This window comes from Neomonachus schauinslandi, chromosome 4, assembly GCF_002201575.2.
Source record: "Neomonachus schauinslandi chromosome 4, ASM220157v2, whole genome shotgun sequence".
Taxonomy (NCBI): domain Eukaryota; kingdom Metazoa; phylum Chordata; class Mammalia; order Carnivora; family Phocidae; genus Neomonachus; species Neomonachus schauinslandi.
In genome coordinates, this window is record NC_058406.1 from 36,302,320 (window position 1) to 36,318,934 (window position 16,615).

Here is a 16,615-nt window from a genome sequence, read left to right on the forward strand (position 1 = left end):
CCTCCAAAGCTACCATGACAGTAGCTTTGGAAGGTGATTGTCATGATTCAGAAAGCAAGACTGGGCCTGGCTGTAAGCCTGAGGGGCTGTTTCTGAGCCCTGGGAACATCAGGCCTGGAAATACAAAACATCTTTATTTCACAGAAATGAGAGCCATTTCCACAGTTAGAGGGAGAGGATGTGAGGCAGGGTGGGAGGTGATGAGCTGACTGTCCTCTTCGGAAGGGTCTTCTGAATTGAATTGGGTGGGAGACCTGCCAGGAAACCCTAGGGCCACAGCTGAGCCCCAACCTGGACACAGCTCTGGCTTTGGCTGGTGACAGTTCAAGGGAAGGTGGGCAGTGTGGGGTTGGAAGAGTCGGCCCCTTACTGTAGGTTCCTGCACAGAGAAGGAGCGGCTTGGGTGGTGAGTCGGGTATCCATCACAAGCACCTGGGGTCAGGGCTGGGGGCCACACGCAAGTAGGGGTCACATGGGGGTGCTCCGGACCTTGCCCTCCTCCTCGGGGACATTCTCATAGGCATTCTCGTGCTCACTGGAGCTGAAAGAGGATGACAGGGGTCATCACCCCCTCCGTGCCATCCCCTTCACCCTGCTCTAATGCTACACCTGTGAGGGCAGGATCTTCCAGAATATACTTGAGTGCCAGAAGGGAGTTCCCCTACCCATGTCTGGTTCCAGGTGCACCTGTGACTGGAGGCCTCTCAGCACCCCTCCCCTCCCTGAGCCCCATCTCTCTCCTATGCTGAGCCCCTCCCCCACTGGAGCGCCACCGAACAACCCCCTCATGGAGCCCATCTCCCCACTGAGCTGCCTCCCCCACTTATCCCTCTCCACACATTGAGTCCCCTTCCCTCCTTGAGTCCCTTTGCCCCACTGCACCTCTCCACCCCTCCGTATGAGTCCCAGTCGGCTGACCGAGCCGCTCCCCCCACCAGTCCCATCCCCTTACTGGGCCCTCTCCCCAGCTGAGCTGGTGGTCCCCCAGGAGCCCTGCGTCCTCACAAAGCCCCCACCGCATCCCTCCCTCAGCTCCTCTCTTCACTGAGCCCTTCCCAGCATGAGTCCTCCTCTTTCCCTGCCCTCCCCCCTCCTTCCACCCCCACCTCTCAGAAGCACCCGGTCCTTCTGGAGCACAGGGTGGTTGGCCCTGTGCTGGCCCCTCACCTGAAGCCGGCCGCCATCGAGGAGTACCTTCCGTCTGTTCCTACCAGGATTCCGTCTGCCTTGTTTCCAACGGTCATGACCATGTTCGTGGGCTCCCTGTGGACGAGGCTCATCAGTAGGGCTCCCCAGGTCCCTACCCTCTTTGTTCTGCCTCCTCCCCCTTGTCCAGTCAGGCGCTGTTCTAGGCACTGGTTCTCACAAGCCCAGGGGCAGAGGCTGGCCCTCGCCAGAAGCCCGTCTCTCCAGCCGGGCCCCTGTCAGTGGTCTGATTCTGGCCCTTCCTGCTCCAAGGTGGGGGCCTCAGGTCCCGGCCTGAGATTTGCAAAAGATTTATCCAAGACCTCTCCCCGACCATGGCCCGGCCTCCCTCTGCGGTTCTCCTCTGGCCTCAGCTCAAGACCCAACGGGATTTGGTGTCTGCCCCAGACGTCTACACGGCTTTCCCCGGCACCGGGTGCAGACATGGTCCACATCCACTCAAGGCACAGCCTGGGTCGGTTGAAAAAGGAAGCATTTCTGACAAAAAGCTCCTGGCCTCTTATTCAAGTTTAAACCCAGTGAGTGTGGCCTCTGCCCCCGCCGACCCGGAAGCCGCTCATCCCTGTCCTTCCTTCCTCCTGCTCACTGCTGACCCCCTCCACCAACTTCTCGGGATCCGCGCCCTAGACAGCTCTCAGACGTGTCCCCTCCCCATCCCCTCTGCTGCCTCCAGAGGCCAGACTCTCTCCTGACCTCATGCTCAGCGCCCCTCATTGCCCTTCTTGCCTGCCCCTACCCCATGCGCGCAGCCCGGGGCCGCCAGAGCCCTTCTGCTCAGGCCGCCTCTCATCCCAAGACCAGCATACAAGCTTTCACTGGATTCCTATTGCAAGAAGGATAAAGCCTGAAGTTCGGGGCACAGGTGTTTGGGGTCTGCTGGGCCTCGGTCCTGCTTACCTCGCCAGTCTCTCTCGGGTCCTCTCTATGCCTCTCTCCACCCGTGAACGCTTGTGCTCCCTCACTGGGCCGCGCGGGGCCTCGGCTGGCGCCCAGGCACCAGTCCCCCTTCGTGAGAGCTAGAGGCAGGTGCGGCCTGCCCCGGGATTGGGGGGCACAGAGTGGACTGCATTTCAGCCCAGTCCCCTCGACCTAGGACCCCCGGTGTCCTCGCTGCCCCCTCCCATCAGCCGCAATGCTTTGCCCGTGCTGCTCTCTCCTGAGACCAGCTCCTCCACACTCATCAGCCCCCAGAATAAACGTGTACTCACAGGCCTTCTCAGACTACGGGCCCTGGCCCCCCAGACCGAGCAGGCCCAGCACTGCCCTCTGCGCTCCCTTTTACCGTCGAGTCCGTACTTGGCACGGTGACTGCCCCTTGCTTTCTGGCCTGGGAGCCTGGGGGCGCCTGGCCTGTGTCTGTCCCACAGACCCCCTGGACCCCAGCATGTGGCACGGCGCCTGACCCTGAAGAAAGATGGAATCTTCTTTCCCAGAGGTTTTCCCAGCCCCCATCACAGGTGGGGCCAGTGTCCTGACGCTACAGAGAGAGACACTGAGACCTCAGGGAGGGAAGCTTGCCAGGAACGAGCACAGGAGCTGTGGGGACCAACAGAGCCCCGTCTGGCAGCCTCAGAGCCTCAGCTCCAGTCCCGGAGATCTTCGGCCTCGATGTCACTTCCACACAGTGACAGCACTGGACGCTGGGCTTCCGAGGCCCTTCTCACCACGACCGGAGCGGTAGCTCGGGCCCGGGGCTTGCCCAGCCCGCACCAGCCCAGACCCCGCGCCCCCGGGTGGCACTCACGGCTCTTCCTGGCACCAGAAGCGGTTGACGGCAAAGGCGATTGCGACCAGCACCAGGAACACAGCCACAGCGATTAGGCCCTGCATCCAGGGCTGCAGTTTCCCCAGGTCTGTAAAGAGGGGAGCGGAGTGCTGCAGCAGGCTCCGCCGCAGTGGGGGCTGCAAGCACAGAACCGGGGAGGGAGGAACCTCGGAGCTAGAGCCTGTGTCGGAGGCCATCAGCCGGCCGCCGGGACCAGAGGACACATTCTGGGGCAGCCAACGTGGCAAGGAGGACCCACCTGAACCCCTCACTGAGCTTAGAGAGGGATGACAGTTGGAAAATGGGAATTCAAAAAAGGAATGAGGTGCCAAGGAGAGACAGCCCTGAGCCCCTGCCCACCCTCCACGTGGGTCACATGCAGGGCCCCCTACAGAGTGTCTGGGCCCCAGGGACCAAAGGGCAGCTCTCTGGACAGCTGGCCTGGGCCCTGCCAGCCGAGGTTGTCTCCCCTTCTCTCCAGCTCCCAGAAGGCAGGCACAGCCAGAGCTGATAAGACTGGGCTGGCATCTGGAAGATCCTGTTTTGTAATGAGGTTTCTCTGGTACTGGTAGGGCGTGGGAGTATAGGACAAGCAAGGCTGCTTTTGCTAGGGGTGCCTGGAGAGAGGGGTGCCGGAGAGAGGGGTGGGATAGAACACCTTTGGAAAAGCAAGGCAGAAGGGCAAGTTCTCCTCCAGGTCGTGGGACCAGAAGAAAGCTTCAAAACCTGAGCCCCTTTTATCTCCTCCAGCTGGGTGCCTACAGGACTAGGCCAGAGACCAGCTTGAGGCCCCCGGCATTCATCATCTTCTTTACCTTTTGACCCTTGACCTTTGACACCACCTTCAACCCTCAAGGTTTCCCAAAATCTCTGCTCTTGGCCACAGGCAGCCCCAAAGGGCTCTCCCCTCCCCCAGGCATCACTGTGCTCCATGAGCCTGAAAGAGCTTAAACCTGCAGAGAATAGACACGCAGTAGCAGGCGGGTCTCAGGAGGGGACAGAGGCCAACAGGAGGCTCCCAGAGGGTCTTGTTTTCAGGCCAAAACACACGCATCCCTAGTGCCATCCTGTATTTTGAGGGGCCCAGCCTGGGCATCAAAAACCTCATTCTGCCTCATTCTCACTCAAAAGTCCTTCCTTGAGTCTACCCTAAAGCTCTCCTGCTGCAGTGAAGGCCCTGCCCCTTCTCTGAGCTCTCTCTGAGCCTGCCACGTACAGGAAAGAGGGGAGGGATCTGGGAACTCCGGCCTGGGGCCAGATCAGTGTGGTTACCCTGAGCTCCTTACCTGCCAACAAGCAGTGCTTTGGACTCACTGTTTCCCCAAGAAACAATGGATCAGACCCATTGTTTCCTTGGTCCGTGGTTTACTCAAGGATGGGGAGTTAGGGCTCAAACCCTGGGAGGCCCCTCCCTGCCTCCTCCAGACCCTGCAGCCAACTCCTTCCAGACACCCAGGGAACCTGGGTCCCTGCTCCTCCGTCCATGGTCCATGTGGCTCTGAAGTAAACATAGAGCACAAGGGGCAGAGCCTGGGGCAGGAGACAGGTGACCTGAGCCCTGTCCCTGAAAGACTGCAAGTCCCTCCATGGTGATCTCAAACTTTCACATTGATGAAGTTCTTTCCGGCTTATCTCTTAACCCGGGCAAAAGGCCTTGGAGGGCAAAGCCTGTGCTGCTGGAAACCCAAACTCCCCCTTCAGGCAAGAAGGATTGCCCTGAGCCAGCGAGACCCCAAGACAAAGATTGACCTGACCTTCACTGCCCACCTGCATGGACCCGCCTACTTTTGCTCCCCAGTTTTCTTATATAAACCTGGAAGTATCTTCGGCACTTTGGAGACAGTCCTGGAGACGCTAGTCCGCTGTCTTCCCGGAGATGGCCTCCCTGAAATAAACCTTTTCTTGTTTCACTGCCTTTGGATTTTGTCAGGGGCCAGGGGCCGAACATGGTCTGTGGGGGGCCCCCGGAGCCGGGGGCTCGTGCACCCAGCTACACCCCTTCTTGCTCTGCTGTGTGATCCGCACAAGTTACCCCACCCCTCTGATCTGCGATTTCCAAGAGGGCTTCAGAGACTGGGAGGCAGAGGTGAAGTAGACCTGCGTGCCAGCTCAGGGCCCCTGCAAAGGAGGGGTACCCTGGGAGCATCTCTGCCAGTCCCCTCTGGACCCAAATCCCACCTGCAGAGCCCCCAGACTTGGGCTGCAGGGCAGACGGCGGATCTTGGGGTGTGGCGCCTCGCTGGTGTGCAGCTTTCCCACGCCCTCACCTGGCAGCAGCCCTGGGAGGTTGGCAGGGCGGCTTTATTGTCCTCATTTTATGGATGAGAAAACTGAATCTCACAAAGGGGCAGTGATTTTCTCCTGGCCGCACAGCAAGACAGAGGCCGAGTGGGACAAGAGCTCAGATTTGTGGAGGGGGCCACCCTGGGGCACTGTCCCCTACCGGAGCCCAGGAAGCTGAAACAATGAGGACTTAGGCCAGAGACATGGGCACAGCCCAATAGCGCAGCCCCTCCCCTGGGACAAGCCGGCCATATGAGGGGCACCTTGGGCCCGCTCCCTCCTTCCTTGTAGCCCCTGAACCCCTATCCTTGGGACCCCACCGTCTCTCGGGCAATTCCTGCTCCTAGAGCTTGGGCCTCACTACTCTAGGTCTCCAGTCCAAGTCTCTACATTTCCCCTGCTGCCCACATTCCTCACTCCTAGAAAACAAGTCCCAGACAGAAGCCTTGCTCAGAGGTCTCTGCCCTTGGAGGTTCCTCCAGCGAGCCCAGTCCCTGCTGCTTCGTCCCAATTGTAGGTGTCCAGGGTGGTGAGGGAGGCCAGATGACCACCCCATCCACCCCTGGGTTACCAGCACCCAGCCCAGCCCCCCTCACCACAGCCCCCAGCCCTGGACTACCTTGTTGACACCTGGTAGGTGGCACTGCGGTGAACAGGACCACAAGGAGCAGGATGAGGGCCGACATGGCTGCAGGCAGCTTCTAGGCCTTCTCCCTGGCTGCTGGTATCTGGGCTCCTGGGGCTGCTGTGGGGTCTGTCAGTGTCTGCCTGAGATCCGCCTGGGCTCAGTCTGGCCCTGGAGGAGAGGAGCTAGTAAGGAAAAAGGCAAGGGAGGAAGGAAGGGAGGTGGAGAGAAACTGCCCTCCCTCCCATGGTAATGAGCTTCCAGGCCTGGCCTCCCAGGTCGATGCCCTGCCCACTCGAGCAGGCATTCGAGGTCGTCTTTCAAAGGCTGGACAAGAAAGCAGGTCTACGGACTGGGGAGATGTGAGGAGAGTTGGTGCCTCACCTCCAAGCCCCAGCCTCCCCAGTTTTTGTGTCAGCTCTCCCCCTTCCTGGCAGCGGGGCTGGGCTCTCAGGAGAGGAGTGACACATTATTGCTCCTGTGGGCGGGGTGTCTCGGAAGGCTGACCGTGGGATTAAGAAATCCCCTGTCTGCCAGGAGCTTGGGGAAAACCCCAGAGGCTAGGGAAAGGTCCAAGCTGACCCTCCCCCACGGCCCAGCCCATTTCCTGTTCTTCCCCTCACCTGTCCCTCCTCAGCCAGGCCAGACCATGGGGCTTCTGTCCCTCCATCCCTGGCTTAGCTCGGTAGCTCTATAATCTACCCTCTCCCGTGGGGATCATGACAGAGGGCCTGAGGGGCTCCATCCACAGCCTTCCCTACCCCGCCCAGCTGCCCTGGTCCTGTTCAGCTTTCCTCTCGGCTCCAGATGGGGCTTCTGGAAGCTGGGTGGAAGCTCCCCAGGACAAGATCCAGTCTTGGTCAGAGGCCATTATACATACCTTCTGATCAACCTCCACCATCACAGGGAGACAAGTGGGTGAACACAGCCCTGCTATGGAGGCAAAAACATCCCCAAGTGGAAGGTTCTAATCTGGGGCCCTGAACCCTTGGGCCCTCAAACCCCAGGATCACATGGAGTCCATCTGGTCCTCCAGCTCAGGAACTAAGAATGACCCAAGTACCTGTTGAGGCCCGGGGCCAAGGGTCACGCTGGGTCTCCTTGCCTCACCCCTCTCCAGGAGTACAGGAAGCCAGAGATGTTGAGAGTCTGATTCTGCAGACACCAAGAAAGAAGGACCCAGCATCCTGGGGCAAAGTCTCCAAGATGGAGGGTCCCCAGAAGTCAGGGCATACGCTGGAAGTCCCTCCACAGCCACCCTGCCCAGAAGCCACCCAGCTGCTGTTCACAGGACCTTGTGGGCCACCCTTTCTATTGCAGGATGGTCTGGCCAGTGGCAGCGGTCAGGTGTCACGCCTCATCCCTGCTTCCTGTGTGTGCACATTCGAGGGCAGCGTGCCTGCTGTCGTCCAAAGATGGGGTGCCTCTGGTGATCTAGGGGAACTTGGCTCGGACTTGAATGATACATATATGTATGTCCTATTCTTCCGCCCTAATCCCCAACTTGGTGTCCTCAGAATTTTCTGGCACAAAGTTTGGCTAGAGTAGGCACCATTCGTGTTAATGAACAGCCAGGGAATCACCGATCAGAATGCAAGGAATAGAGTTGAATTTAATAAACATCAAGATGCCTTCTTGGAGAGTTTTAAGCAGGGCAGTCACGTGGGCATATCTGCATTTGAGAAAACACCTCTGGCCCTAGGGTGGAGTGTGAGAGGGGAGGGCAAGGGCTGGAAAGGGAGATCATGGGGGGTTGCCGCAGCAACCCCACACCCAGCGCCTTGGTGGCACAGGGCTGTGGCTGTGCATCTGAGCCCTAGTTAGGGGATGGAGTGGCCAGGACACAGCTTCTGGATGCAGTGACTGGCGGGGAGTGGCTGGACGGACAGGGAGTTGCTGAGGGTGAGGTCTGGTGCCTCAGAAGGGACTGGAGCAAGTTTCCAGAAGGGGTAGGGGAGATGATGAGCTACGGGCGGCTCGGATGTATTATGCTTGTGGTGCCTGTGGACCCTCCAGAAGGAAACGTTAGGAAGGCAGCAGGATCTTGGGTCTGGAATAGAGAGCTAGATCTGGGAGACCTGCGTGGCACAGCATTGGTAACTGAGGCAACAGGAATGTATGGTCTCCCTGGGGGGGGGTCTATGGTGTGTGTGGTGTGTGTACATGTGTGTGGTGGTGTGTGTACATGTGTGTTGTGGTGTGCGTACGTGTGTGCATGTGTGTGGTGGTAGTGTGTGTACATGTGTGTGGTGTGTACATGCGTGTGGTGGTGTGTACATGCGTGTGGTGTGTACGTGTGTGGTGGTGTGTACATCCATGTGGTGGCGTGTGTACATGTGTGTGGTGTGTGTACATGTGTGTGGTGTGTGCATGCATGTGATGTGTGTGGTGGTGTGTGTACATGTATGTGGTGGTGGTGTGTGTGTGTGTGTACCTGTGTGTGGTGTGTGTGTGTGTGTGTGTGTGTGTGTGTGGCAAGAAGAGAGCAGGAGAAAGGAGAGAAGTGAGGGACCTGGACACAACCCCAGTGATAAGGGTCTTTAAAAAGGAAAAGGAGCAAGTTAGAGGAGGAGGAAGAAACCTCAGAAGAGTGAGATGTCCCAGAAACCCAGGAAGGAGAGATCCAATTTGAGCTGGGCGTGTCACTGTTGTGACCCCCCACAAAGTAGCCCAGCCTCTCCCATCAGTCCCTGGTATCAGGTCCTGACTCCCTTCCCCAAGCATCCCCCCTTCCCTAAAGAATACAGGGAAGGACAAGGACACCGGGGGCCATGTTTTGGGGTAGTAGGGGAGGGGGATGAGCAGGAAGGACATCAGGTGATCAACAGGAGGAAAACACACCTCCCAGGTCAAAGTCCCAAGCTTTAGAGCAAAACAAATTGTTCCGGAAAAGGGGGGTGTGGGTGGACACTTGGCTTTGAAGCTGGTCCCTGCTCTCTGGGCGTCCTCATCCAGCTGAGGGGGGCGGTCACCTCCCCAGCTGTATGGACACGGCCCTGGGTCCCCATGGTAACAAATTAGGCCCCCTGCTGCTCTGGTGTGGGCCAAGATCTAGACTCAAGCCTCAGGAGCTCCACAGGGCTGGACTCTGTGTCCTCATCTCTGAGCTGCTGCTCCACCAACACTCAGTTCCTCCCTCCTGGTCCCAGCCCAGCTCTGCCACCCCAAATCATCAGGCTCCCTTGGACAGGTCCTCCATCTAGCTAGACCTTGCGTGATTGATGACCTTTCAGAAAAGCCAAAGTGGGCCTAGACTTTCCAGGGGGGGCCTTTCTCCCAACCCCCACCTGCCTGCCATTACAGCTGTTGCCAGCAGGTGGCAGAGTCCAGCCCCGATTCCAGCCAGGTTGGAGAGGGACGGGAGGGGGCCGGTTGGGCGCTGAAGATTCTGCAACTTCCCCTCCCTCCAGCCCCCCACTTCCGCCCCCTTCCATGGGTGGTTTGGAGGAAGAGAGGGTGGACACTGACATGTAAACAGTCAGCCATGCTGGGAACAGTGCCCATGGCATGCTCAGGGCTGTGCTGTAGAGAAGTCCAGACGACTAAATTGTTAAGGAAGGCGTCCTAGAGGAGGCGATGCAAGGGAAAAAAGTTAGCTGAATCGCTGGACCAAGCAGAAAAGACAGCTCCAGAAAGACATCCAGGCAGAGAGAGGACAAGCAGGGAGACAACATTGGAGAAGGGTGTTTAGAGCACAGAAACAAAAGCTTTTTTTCACTCATTCTCATAGTATTTCAATCTCATGAATGTCTTTGTGGCAAGCCTGAGAGCTCCGGGATACCTTGTTTTATTTATTCAAGCAGATCCTGCTGAAACCCTTTAAGGGCTTCCAACAGCTCTTAAGATAATATGCAAACTTCTTAGCATGGGCTTGAAGACCCCACAAGCTGCCCTTACGCCCCTCTCCAGCCTCATCTGGCCCCAGTGCCCCCTCTCTCTTCCTAAGAGTAGCCAAGCTCTTTCCCACATCAGGGCCACTAATCTTCCCCTCCTATTTGCCTGGCAGACTTCAACCCATCCTCCACGTCTTATCCTAAATGTCACTTTTCTCCAAGGGGCTTTCCTTGACCTCCTTTCTCCCCCATCTGAAGTCGCTCTTCTGAGTCTCCCCTGCTCATTTCTTCACAGCCATGATCACAAATGCAATTACATATTGACTTGTGTGCTTACTCGTTTAATGTCTGTCTCCCCAGAGAGAAGGCATCATGTCCATGTCACCCCCAGTACTCTAGTACTGGGCCCAGTACCTGAGCACACACCCAACAAACACTTTATGAAAGTAAGTCTCAGTAGATCCAGTGCCTACCTCTGGCCCGGCAGAGCCATTCCCTGGAGTTCAGGGAATGATTATTGAATAAAGCATTTTAGCTGTAGTTGCGTCCCTTTCTCTACTTACAGGCTGTGAGGGCAGAGCCTGGGTCTGATTCATCCCTGTTCACGTTGCTCAGAGAAGTTGGAGCTATCCAGCCTGGAATGAGAGTGAGCTCTCCATCCCTAGAGATGTGCAAGCAGAGGCCAAGAGCCAAGTCACCCAATGGGAGCATCTGCAAAAGGGGTTCTGGCCCTTCCACTTCTGGAAGCCTGTGATTCTGTGACTCTGTTAACACACTATGATGGATATTTACATTTTAATCAGGTTCTGAGGCGGTGGGCTGCTTAGGACTATGGTAAGACTCTCTCCTCTCAGACTCAGTACTTCTCTTACCTGGCTCCCCTTCACTTAGCACTCCCTTCACAAGGGCCCATGGGCAGAACTCAGGGGTTCATGAACTTGCACAGGGAAAACAATACATCTGCATTTCACTAACCTTGAGCTGAAATTGACCGTTTTCTTTCTTTCTTTTTTTCTTTCTTTAAGATTTTATTTATTTGACACAGAAAAAGACAGCACAAGGTGGGGGGGGGGGGGGGGGAGGGAGAAGCAGACTCCCCCCTAAGCAGGGAGCCTGATGCCGGGCTTCATCCCAGGACCCTGGGATCACAACCTGAGCTGAAGGCAGACGCTTAACCAACTAAGCCACCCAGGTGCCCTGAAATTGACCATTTTCTTTCATTAAGAATAAAGGCAACAGAGTCACCTGGCTGGCTCAGTTGGTGTGACTCTTGATCTCGGGGTTGTGAGTTTGAGCCCCATGTTGGGTGTAGAGCTTACTTAAAAATGAAAAAAATTAAAAAAAAAAAAAGAACGAAGACAACAAACCACAGTCCCTCTGCGTTATTTCCACATCATCATACACCATTGGTGCAGACATCTGGAAACATCCCTTATGCCATCACTGTGGAAGTACAGCAGTTCCTGGGACTCTACTGCCCCTAGATCTTAGCATTTAATACATTATAAAAATATACATAAGTTACCATATTGGAAACTTACATTTTTAATATTTTAATAACTACATTTCAATATAATTGGTTTCCTTTGATTGTACACATTTAAAAACATTACTCTGAGAGGGGTGTCCACCCACGGGTTCCACAGCACAAAGCAGGTGAAGAAGCCCTGACTCACCAGGAGCCCGGGGGGAGGTCTGCTCAAAGCAAGGCCATGTGATCTCAAGGTCAGATCTGGAGAAAGACAGGCACTCTCTGGACAGCGGCTTCCTAGGGCTCAGAGCTGGGGGCCACGGTCAGATTGAATGGGTGCTCGCCCCCGTAGAGGGCCCCATGCCTGGGAGCTGAAAGGGGCCAAAAGCACCAGCCCTGAGGCAGCCAAGCCAAGGAATGTACTGTCTGTGACTCCTGGGTCCTAGGAGACCCCACTGGGCCAGTGAGATTTATGACCAGGACCCCCCAGTTGGGGAAGATCAATCACCTCCTCCTGCTGCCTCCTCACTCAGCCAAGAAACTAAAGGGCTGACCCTGTGCCAAGAGCCCAGCCTGCCAGCAGAGGTCCCAAGGCCCAAACCTTGCCCGGTGGTTCCAGCGCAGCCCAGCCCCCCAGCCCACGGCTGCAGGCCCCAGAGGTGGAACCACACTGGGGGTGCTAGTATCTAGTATCACAGTCTCCCCTGGCCTAAACGCTCACCTTGAATGGTGTGATCTTGTTCCTCATTTTTCATCTGGGGCAGCTGTGACTCAGAAAGGGACAGTCATTAACTGAAGGCCACACAGTAAGTTAGTAGGAGAGTTAGGGCTAACCCCTAGGCATCCCTATGTGTAGCCCAGGGCTCTATGTGTTGGTCAGTTTCCCAAATAGCATTCTGGCTTGCTTTCATTCATTCACTCAACATATGCAGTGTCTACCATGGGGCTGGAAATACAGTAGTGACTAAGATAGGGCTTACATTATACAAGTATCTAATTACAGTTGACCCTTGAGCAACATGGGCTTGATCGGCTTGGGTCCTCTTATACATGGACTTTTTTTCAGTAAATACAGTAGAGCACTGTAAATGTATTTTCTTTATGATTTATGATTTTCTTAATATTTTCTTTTCTCTAGCTTATGTTATTATATGAATACAGTATATAACACATATACAAAAGCTGTGTATCAACTGTTCATGTTATCGGTAAGGCTTCTGGTCAGTAGGCTATTAGTAGTTAAGTTTGGGGGGAATGAAAAGTTATATGTGGATTTTTGGCTGTGCGGGGGTGGGGGGGGGGTCAGTGTCCCTAACCCCCATGTTGTTCAAGGGTCAACTGTAATCTATTTGTACCAAATATGTTAAAGGAGTTGGAAGAGTGCCAAGAGGATATAAATGGGGATGCCCTCCACTGTAGGAAATCAAGAAAAGGTAATATTAAGTCTAAAGTTCATTCATTCATTTGTTGATTCATTCAACCAAAATTTACTGAATGTCTCCTGTGGACCAAGCCCTCTTCGAGATGCCTGGCATACAGGAATGAACAAAACAAAATCAAGAGCTGACTTCTCACCGGGCATGCATTCTAAAGGCGTTATCCAGGAAACAAATAAATCGACAAAAGAGGTCATAGGGCAGGATGGGAAAGACGACAGGATCTGGAGAATGGGGTGCTGGCAGAGAGGGCTTTGCTGGTTCACATACCCTCGTCGGGGAAGGCTCCTCTAAGAAGTAACATTTGAGCAGAGAGCGGAGGTGAGGAAGCAAGACGTCCGGCTGTCAGAGGGGAGCCGATGGCAGGCACGGGGAGCAAACAGCAAGGGCAGAGGTCCTGAGGAAGGGGCATGAGGAAGGTGTCAGCATGGCTAATCAAGAAGTGACTGCAGGAGAGGAGGTCTGAAAGGCCAGTGGAGAGTCACCCATCTGGAGCCTTGTAGGGACCCCAGATTGTAGGGACTCCAGCTCCGAATCGGATGGAGCCAAGAAGCTGGTAGAGGCTCTGAGCACAAAAGACACGATGCAGCCGCTGTGTTGAGAGAAGACCATGGAAAGCAAGAAGAGCGGGAGCAGGGAGACAGGTCCGGAGGCCACCGCGAGACGACAGGCGAGGGCCACCAGTGGCTTGGGTCAAGGTAGCAGCCGTGGAACTAGGGATGTAGGATCTGAATCTAGATACGTTCTGAAGGGACAGCCAACATGATTTGGAACAAGAGGGAAAAAGAGAAGCCAAGAATGGTTTCAAGGTTTTGAGTCTGCTCAGCTACAGATGAGGACAGATGGGGAAGGTCCGGCAGGGGCAGGATTCATGTGTTTTGTCCAGAGATGAGCATGTGAGTCAGGAGTTCACAGGCGTGGTCCAGGCTGGAGATGTATATCTGAGAGCTGTCGGGCAGTGACGGGGGCTCCCCAGGACGGGGGAGAGAAGATCGGAAATGCCTGTCATCCGGGAGAGAGCTGATGGGAAAGTGTGCAGACAGGAGTAGCTGCTGAGGGATCAGCCTGTCTGGAGAGCTGAGGGTGGTCAGGAAAGGGGTCTTGATGGCCTTGTGGGACCTGGTAAGAGATTTGGTCTTTCCCTTACACACCATTATAGTGCTTTAGGCAAGGACATGGCATGGGCCATCTTGCGTTTCAACAAGGTCTTTCCAACCACCGCTTGAAGGGGGGGTTAAACAAAGCAGGGAGCAGGGAGCGGGCTGGGGGTGGGGGGGGCGTCCAGAAGGCAGGAGGCACGGCTGGGGTTAGAGCAGCACGTGGAGAGAAGTAGGAGGACAGAAGAGCAATTTAAGGGGTACAGCTGGCAGGCTAAGTTGCCTCCCTGGATGTGAGGAGGGAGGGATTCGGAAGAGTGGAGTCCAAGTGGCACCTAGTCCTCCCTCTTAGATAACGTGTGGATGCCGTGCTAGAAGAGCAGCAGGTTGGGGGCGAGGAAAGAGACTGTATTCATTCATTTAACGAAACTCTCCCGAGTGTCTGTTCTGTGCCAAGCACAGCCCTGCCCTAGGGGAACTCAAGGCTTAGTGGATGAGACAAGCAAAGAGCAATGAGCTGAATGCTGGGCCCTAGTGCGGGGTGGGGGGCTGAGTTCCCAGAGCCCAGGAGACATCTCAGCACGCAGCTTGGGGTGTGAGAGAGATCTGAGCTGGAAATAGTGGCTTAGAGGGGCTGAGGGGCTGGGATAGGGAAGGATGAGCAGGAAGGTTAGGACCCAGCCTTAAGAAATGCCTATGTAAATGCACGGGGAGTGGATCTCCATCCCAAAAGGAAAATAAAGGAGGAACACATATCCCCTTCATACCACGTATGATCAAAGTACTAGCATCAGGCATGCCCCATATTTCAGGGCCTTTGGAGTCATATAACTGATTTTATCTCACCCTGACTAAAACTGTTTTATTCCCTTGATACTAATTTTGCCATTAGTCTATTAAATATTTGGAGAAGCTAAGATTTTCAGCCTAAAAAGGAGCATTCTCAGGAGTCTCTGTCTCCAAATATCTACAGGGCTGCCTTAGACCAGAAAAAAATTGTGCTCTGTACCCTCTAAGCACAGAGCTGGGGATGAGAAGAGCCACAGAGAGACGGCATTTTGTTCACTGAGAGAAAGCCTATCTTGAAGAGTATCTAGTGATAGCAAAGAAGAGCCTGAAAGGTGGTGAGCTCCCCATCACTAGAGGTGTGCGAGTTGGAGCTGTGAGCTTGCAGAGAGAGGTAGAGCACAGGAATGAGGCAAGGAGGGGGTGAATGGACTCAAAGCTGAAGTCTCAGGGGCCCAAGAGAAATGAGCTGGGGGTCAAGACCCTCACACACCACTAGTTGTGTGACCTGAGCAAGACTCCTTCCCTGAGCCTCCGTGTCTCGGCAATGCTGCACAGGATTGGTTGGAGGGTAACTCGTCTGAACAGCTGGTAGCAGTAGATACTTGTTAAATGTTAGGGGCGCCCAGATCTAAACACAGAATCCGGTGTTGAGCTGTACTGCCCTGTCCCAAACCAATCCCTTTTCAGAACAGAAACCCCAGCAGGGCAGTGCGAGACATTGTGGGCACATTCGGTTGGCCACACGTTCACCACCTCTAACTCCGTGTAGAAGCAGCCACACCCAAACCATCTGAACATCTCACGTTTGAAGCTTTTGTCTGAAAGTCAGGCTTTGACCTTCAACATGAAAATGACTTTAAAAGTCTGGAGCTGGGGCGCCTGGGTGGCTCAGGTGTTAAGCGTCTGCCTTCGGCTCAGGTCAAGATCCCAGGGTCCTGGGATCAAGCCCTGCATTGGGCTCCCTGCTCCGCAGGAAGTCTGCTTCTCCCTCTCCCTTCCCCCTGCTTGTGTTCCCTCTCTCGCTGTCTCTCTCTCTCTGTCAAATAAATGAATAAAATCTTAAAAAAAAAAAAAAAGTCTGGAGCTCCATGCATGTAAAAGTTAAACAAAAGCAATCATAATTTCATAATTGGAAAAAAAAACAGATATTTTTTAAGATTTTATTTTTCAGTAATCTCTACACCCAACATGGGGCTCAAACTCACAACCCCGAGATCAAGAGTCACATGCTCTTCTCATTGAGCCAGCCAGGCGCCCCCCAAAATAGATTTTGTTTTTTAAAGGGAGGAAATACAACAAAGTATTCATTGGTGACCTGGGCTGAGTTTGTGGGTTTTGTTTTGTTTTATTTTGTTTGCTTCTCTTTCTGTTCTTTCCAGAGTTCCTGTAACAAAAAAAATGTTTGTTGGAAGAGGAAAAAAAAAAAACAACTTATAGTTTAAAAACAAACAAAATAAATCTGCATTAAAAGGCAAAATCAAATCACTTTTCCAATTTTTAACTGGTGCTCTTAAATAGCCCGAAGTTAACCCAGAGCCTCTCTCTGCCAAAGAATCTGTCTCTGGCCAGGCAGGGGCACTAGGACTCTGTGGTGGAGCCCAGTCTGCCTATTTTCTGGCTAATAGGAGCCTGCCCCCTCATGCTCTTCTACAGAGGACTCCCAGGTGCCAGGACACACATAGGAAGCATCTGGGGCCTGCCCTCCAGCTCAGTCCAGAAAGACATGTGACCTCAGCAATGCTACCACTTCTTGAAGGAATGCTTACTATGTGCCAGGCACTGGGCTAGGTGCTGTGGATGCAGCTTATTTAATCCTTACCATATGAGGTGAGTGCTCTATCCCCATTTAACATCAAGAATACAGAGGTTCAGAGAAATTAAACTCAGAAAGTAAGTGGATCCAGAATTTGAATCCACAGTTATTTGATGCTCTCAAGTATTACACTATACTTCCTCCTCACGTTAAAAAAAAAAAAAAAAATTAATTACTAAAAAGCAATGAGTGCTGTGAAGGAGGTATACAACTGGAACCTCAGAGAAGGAGCCATTAAACTCCCCAGGGGGAAAGAAAAGATCAGGGAAGACTTCCAGGAAGAGGTATCATTTGAGT

At 54.3% G+C, this 16,615-nt stretch overlaps 1 protein-coding gene across 2 annotated transcripts; it reads right to left on the reverse strand.

Annotated features, from left to right (window-relative positions):
- Window positions 1–115: 115 nt before the first annotated feature.
- On the reverse strand, window positions 116–6,453 carry PDZK1IP1 (PDZK1 interacting protein 1). Of its 2 annotated transcripts, XM_021683883.1 has the most exons (4): window positions 5,874–6,453; window positions 2,951–3,059; window positions 1,168–1,263; window positions 116–541 (listed from the first exon to the last, which is right to left on the reverse strand). In XM_021683883.1, the coding sequence occupies exons 1-4, from the start codon at window positions 5,938–5,940 to the stop codon at window positions 469–471; spliced, it is 345 nt and encodes a 114-aa protein (XP_021539558.1). In that variant the 5' UTR covers window positions 5,941–6,453; the 3' UTR covers window positions 116–468. The 2 variants fall into 2 exon arrangements, with proteins under 2 accessions (XP_021539558.1, XP_044769960.1); XM_044914025.1 differs by lacking the exon at window positions 5,874–6,453 and having other exon boundaries at window positions 2,951–3,833.
- Between the last annotated feature and the right edge of the window lie 10,162 nt (window positions 6,454–16,615).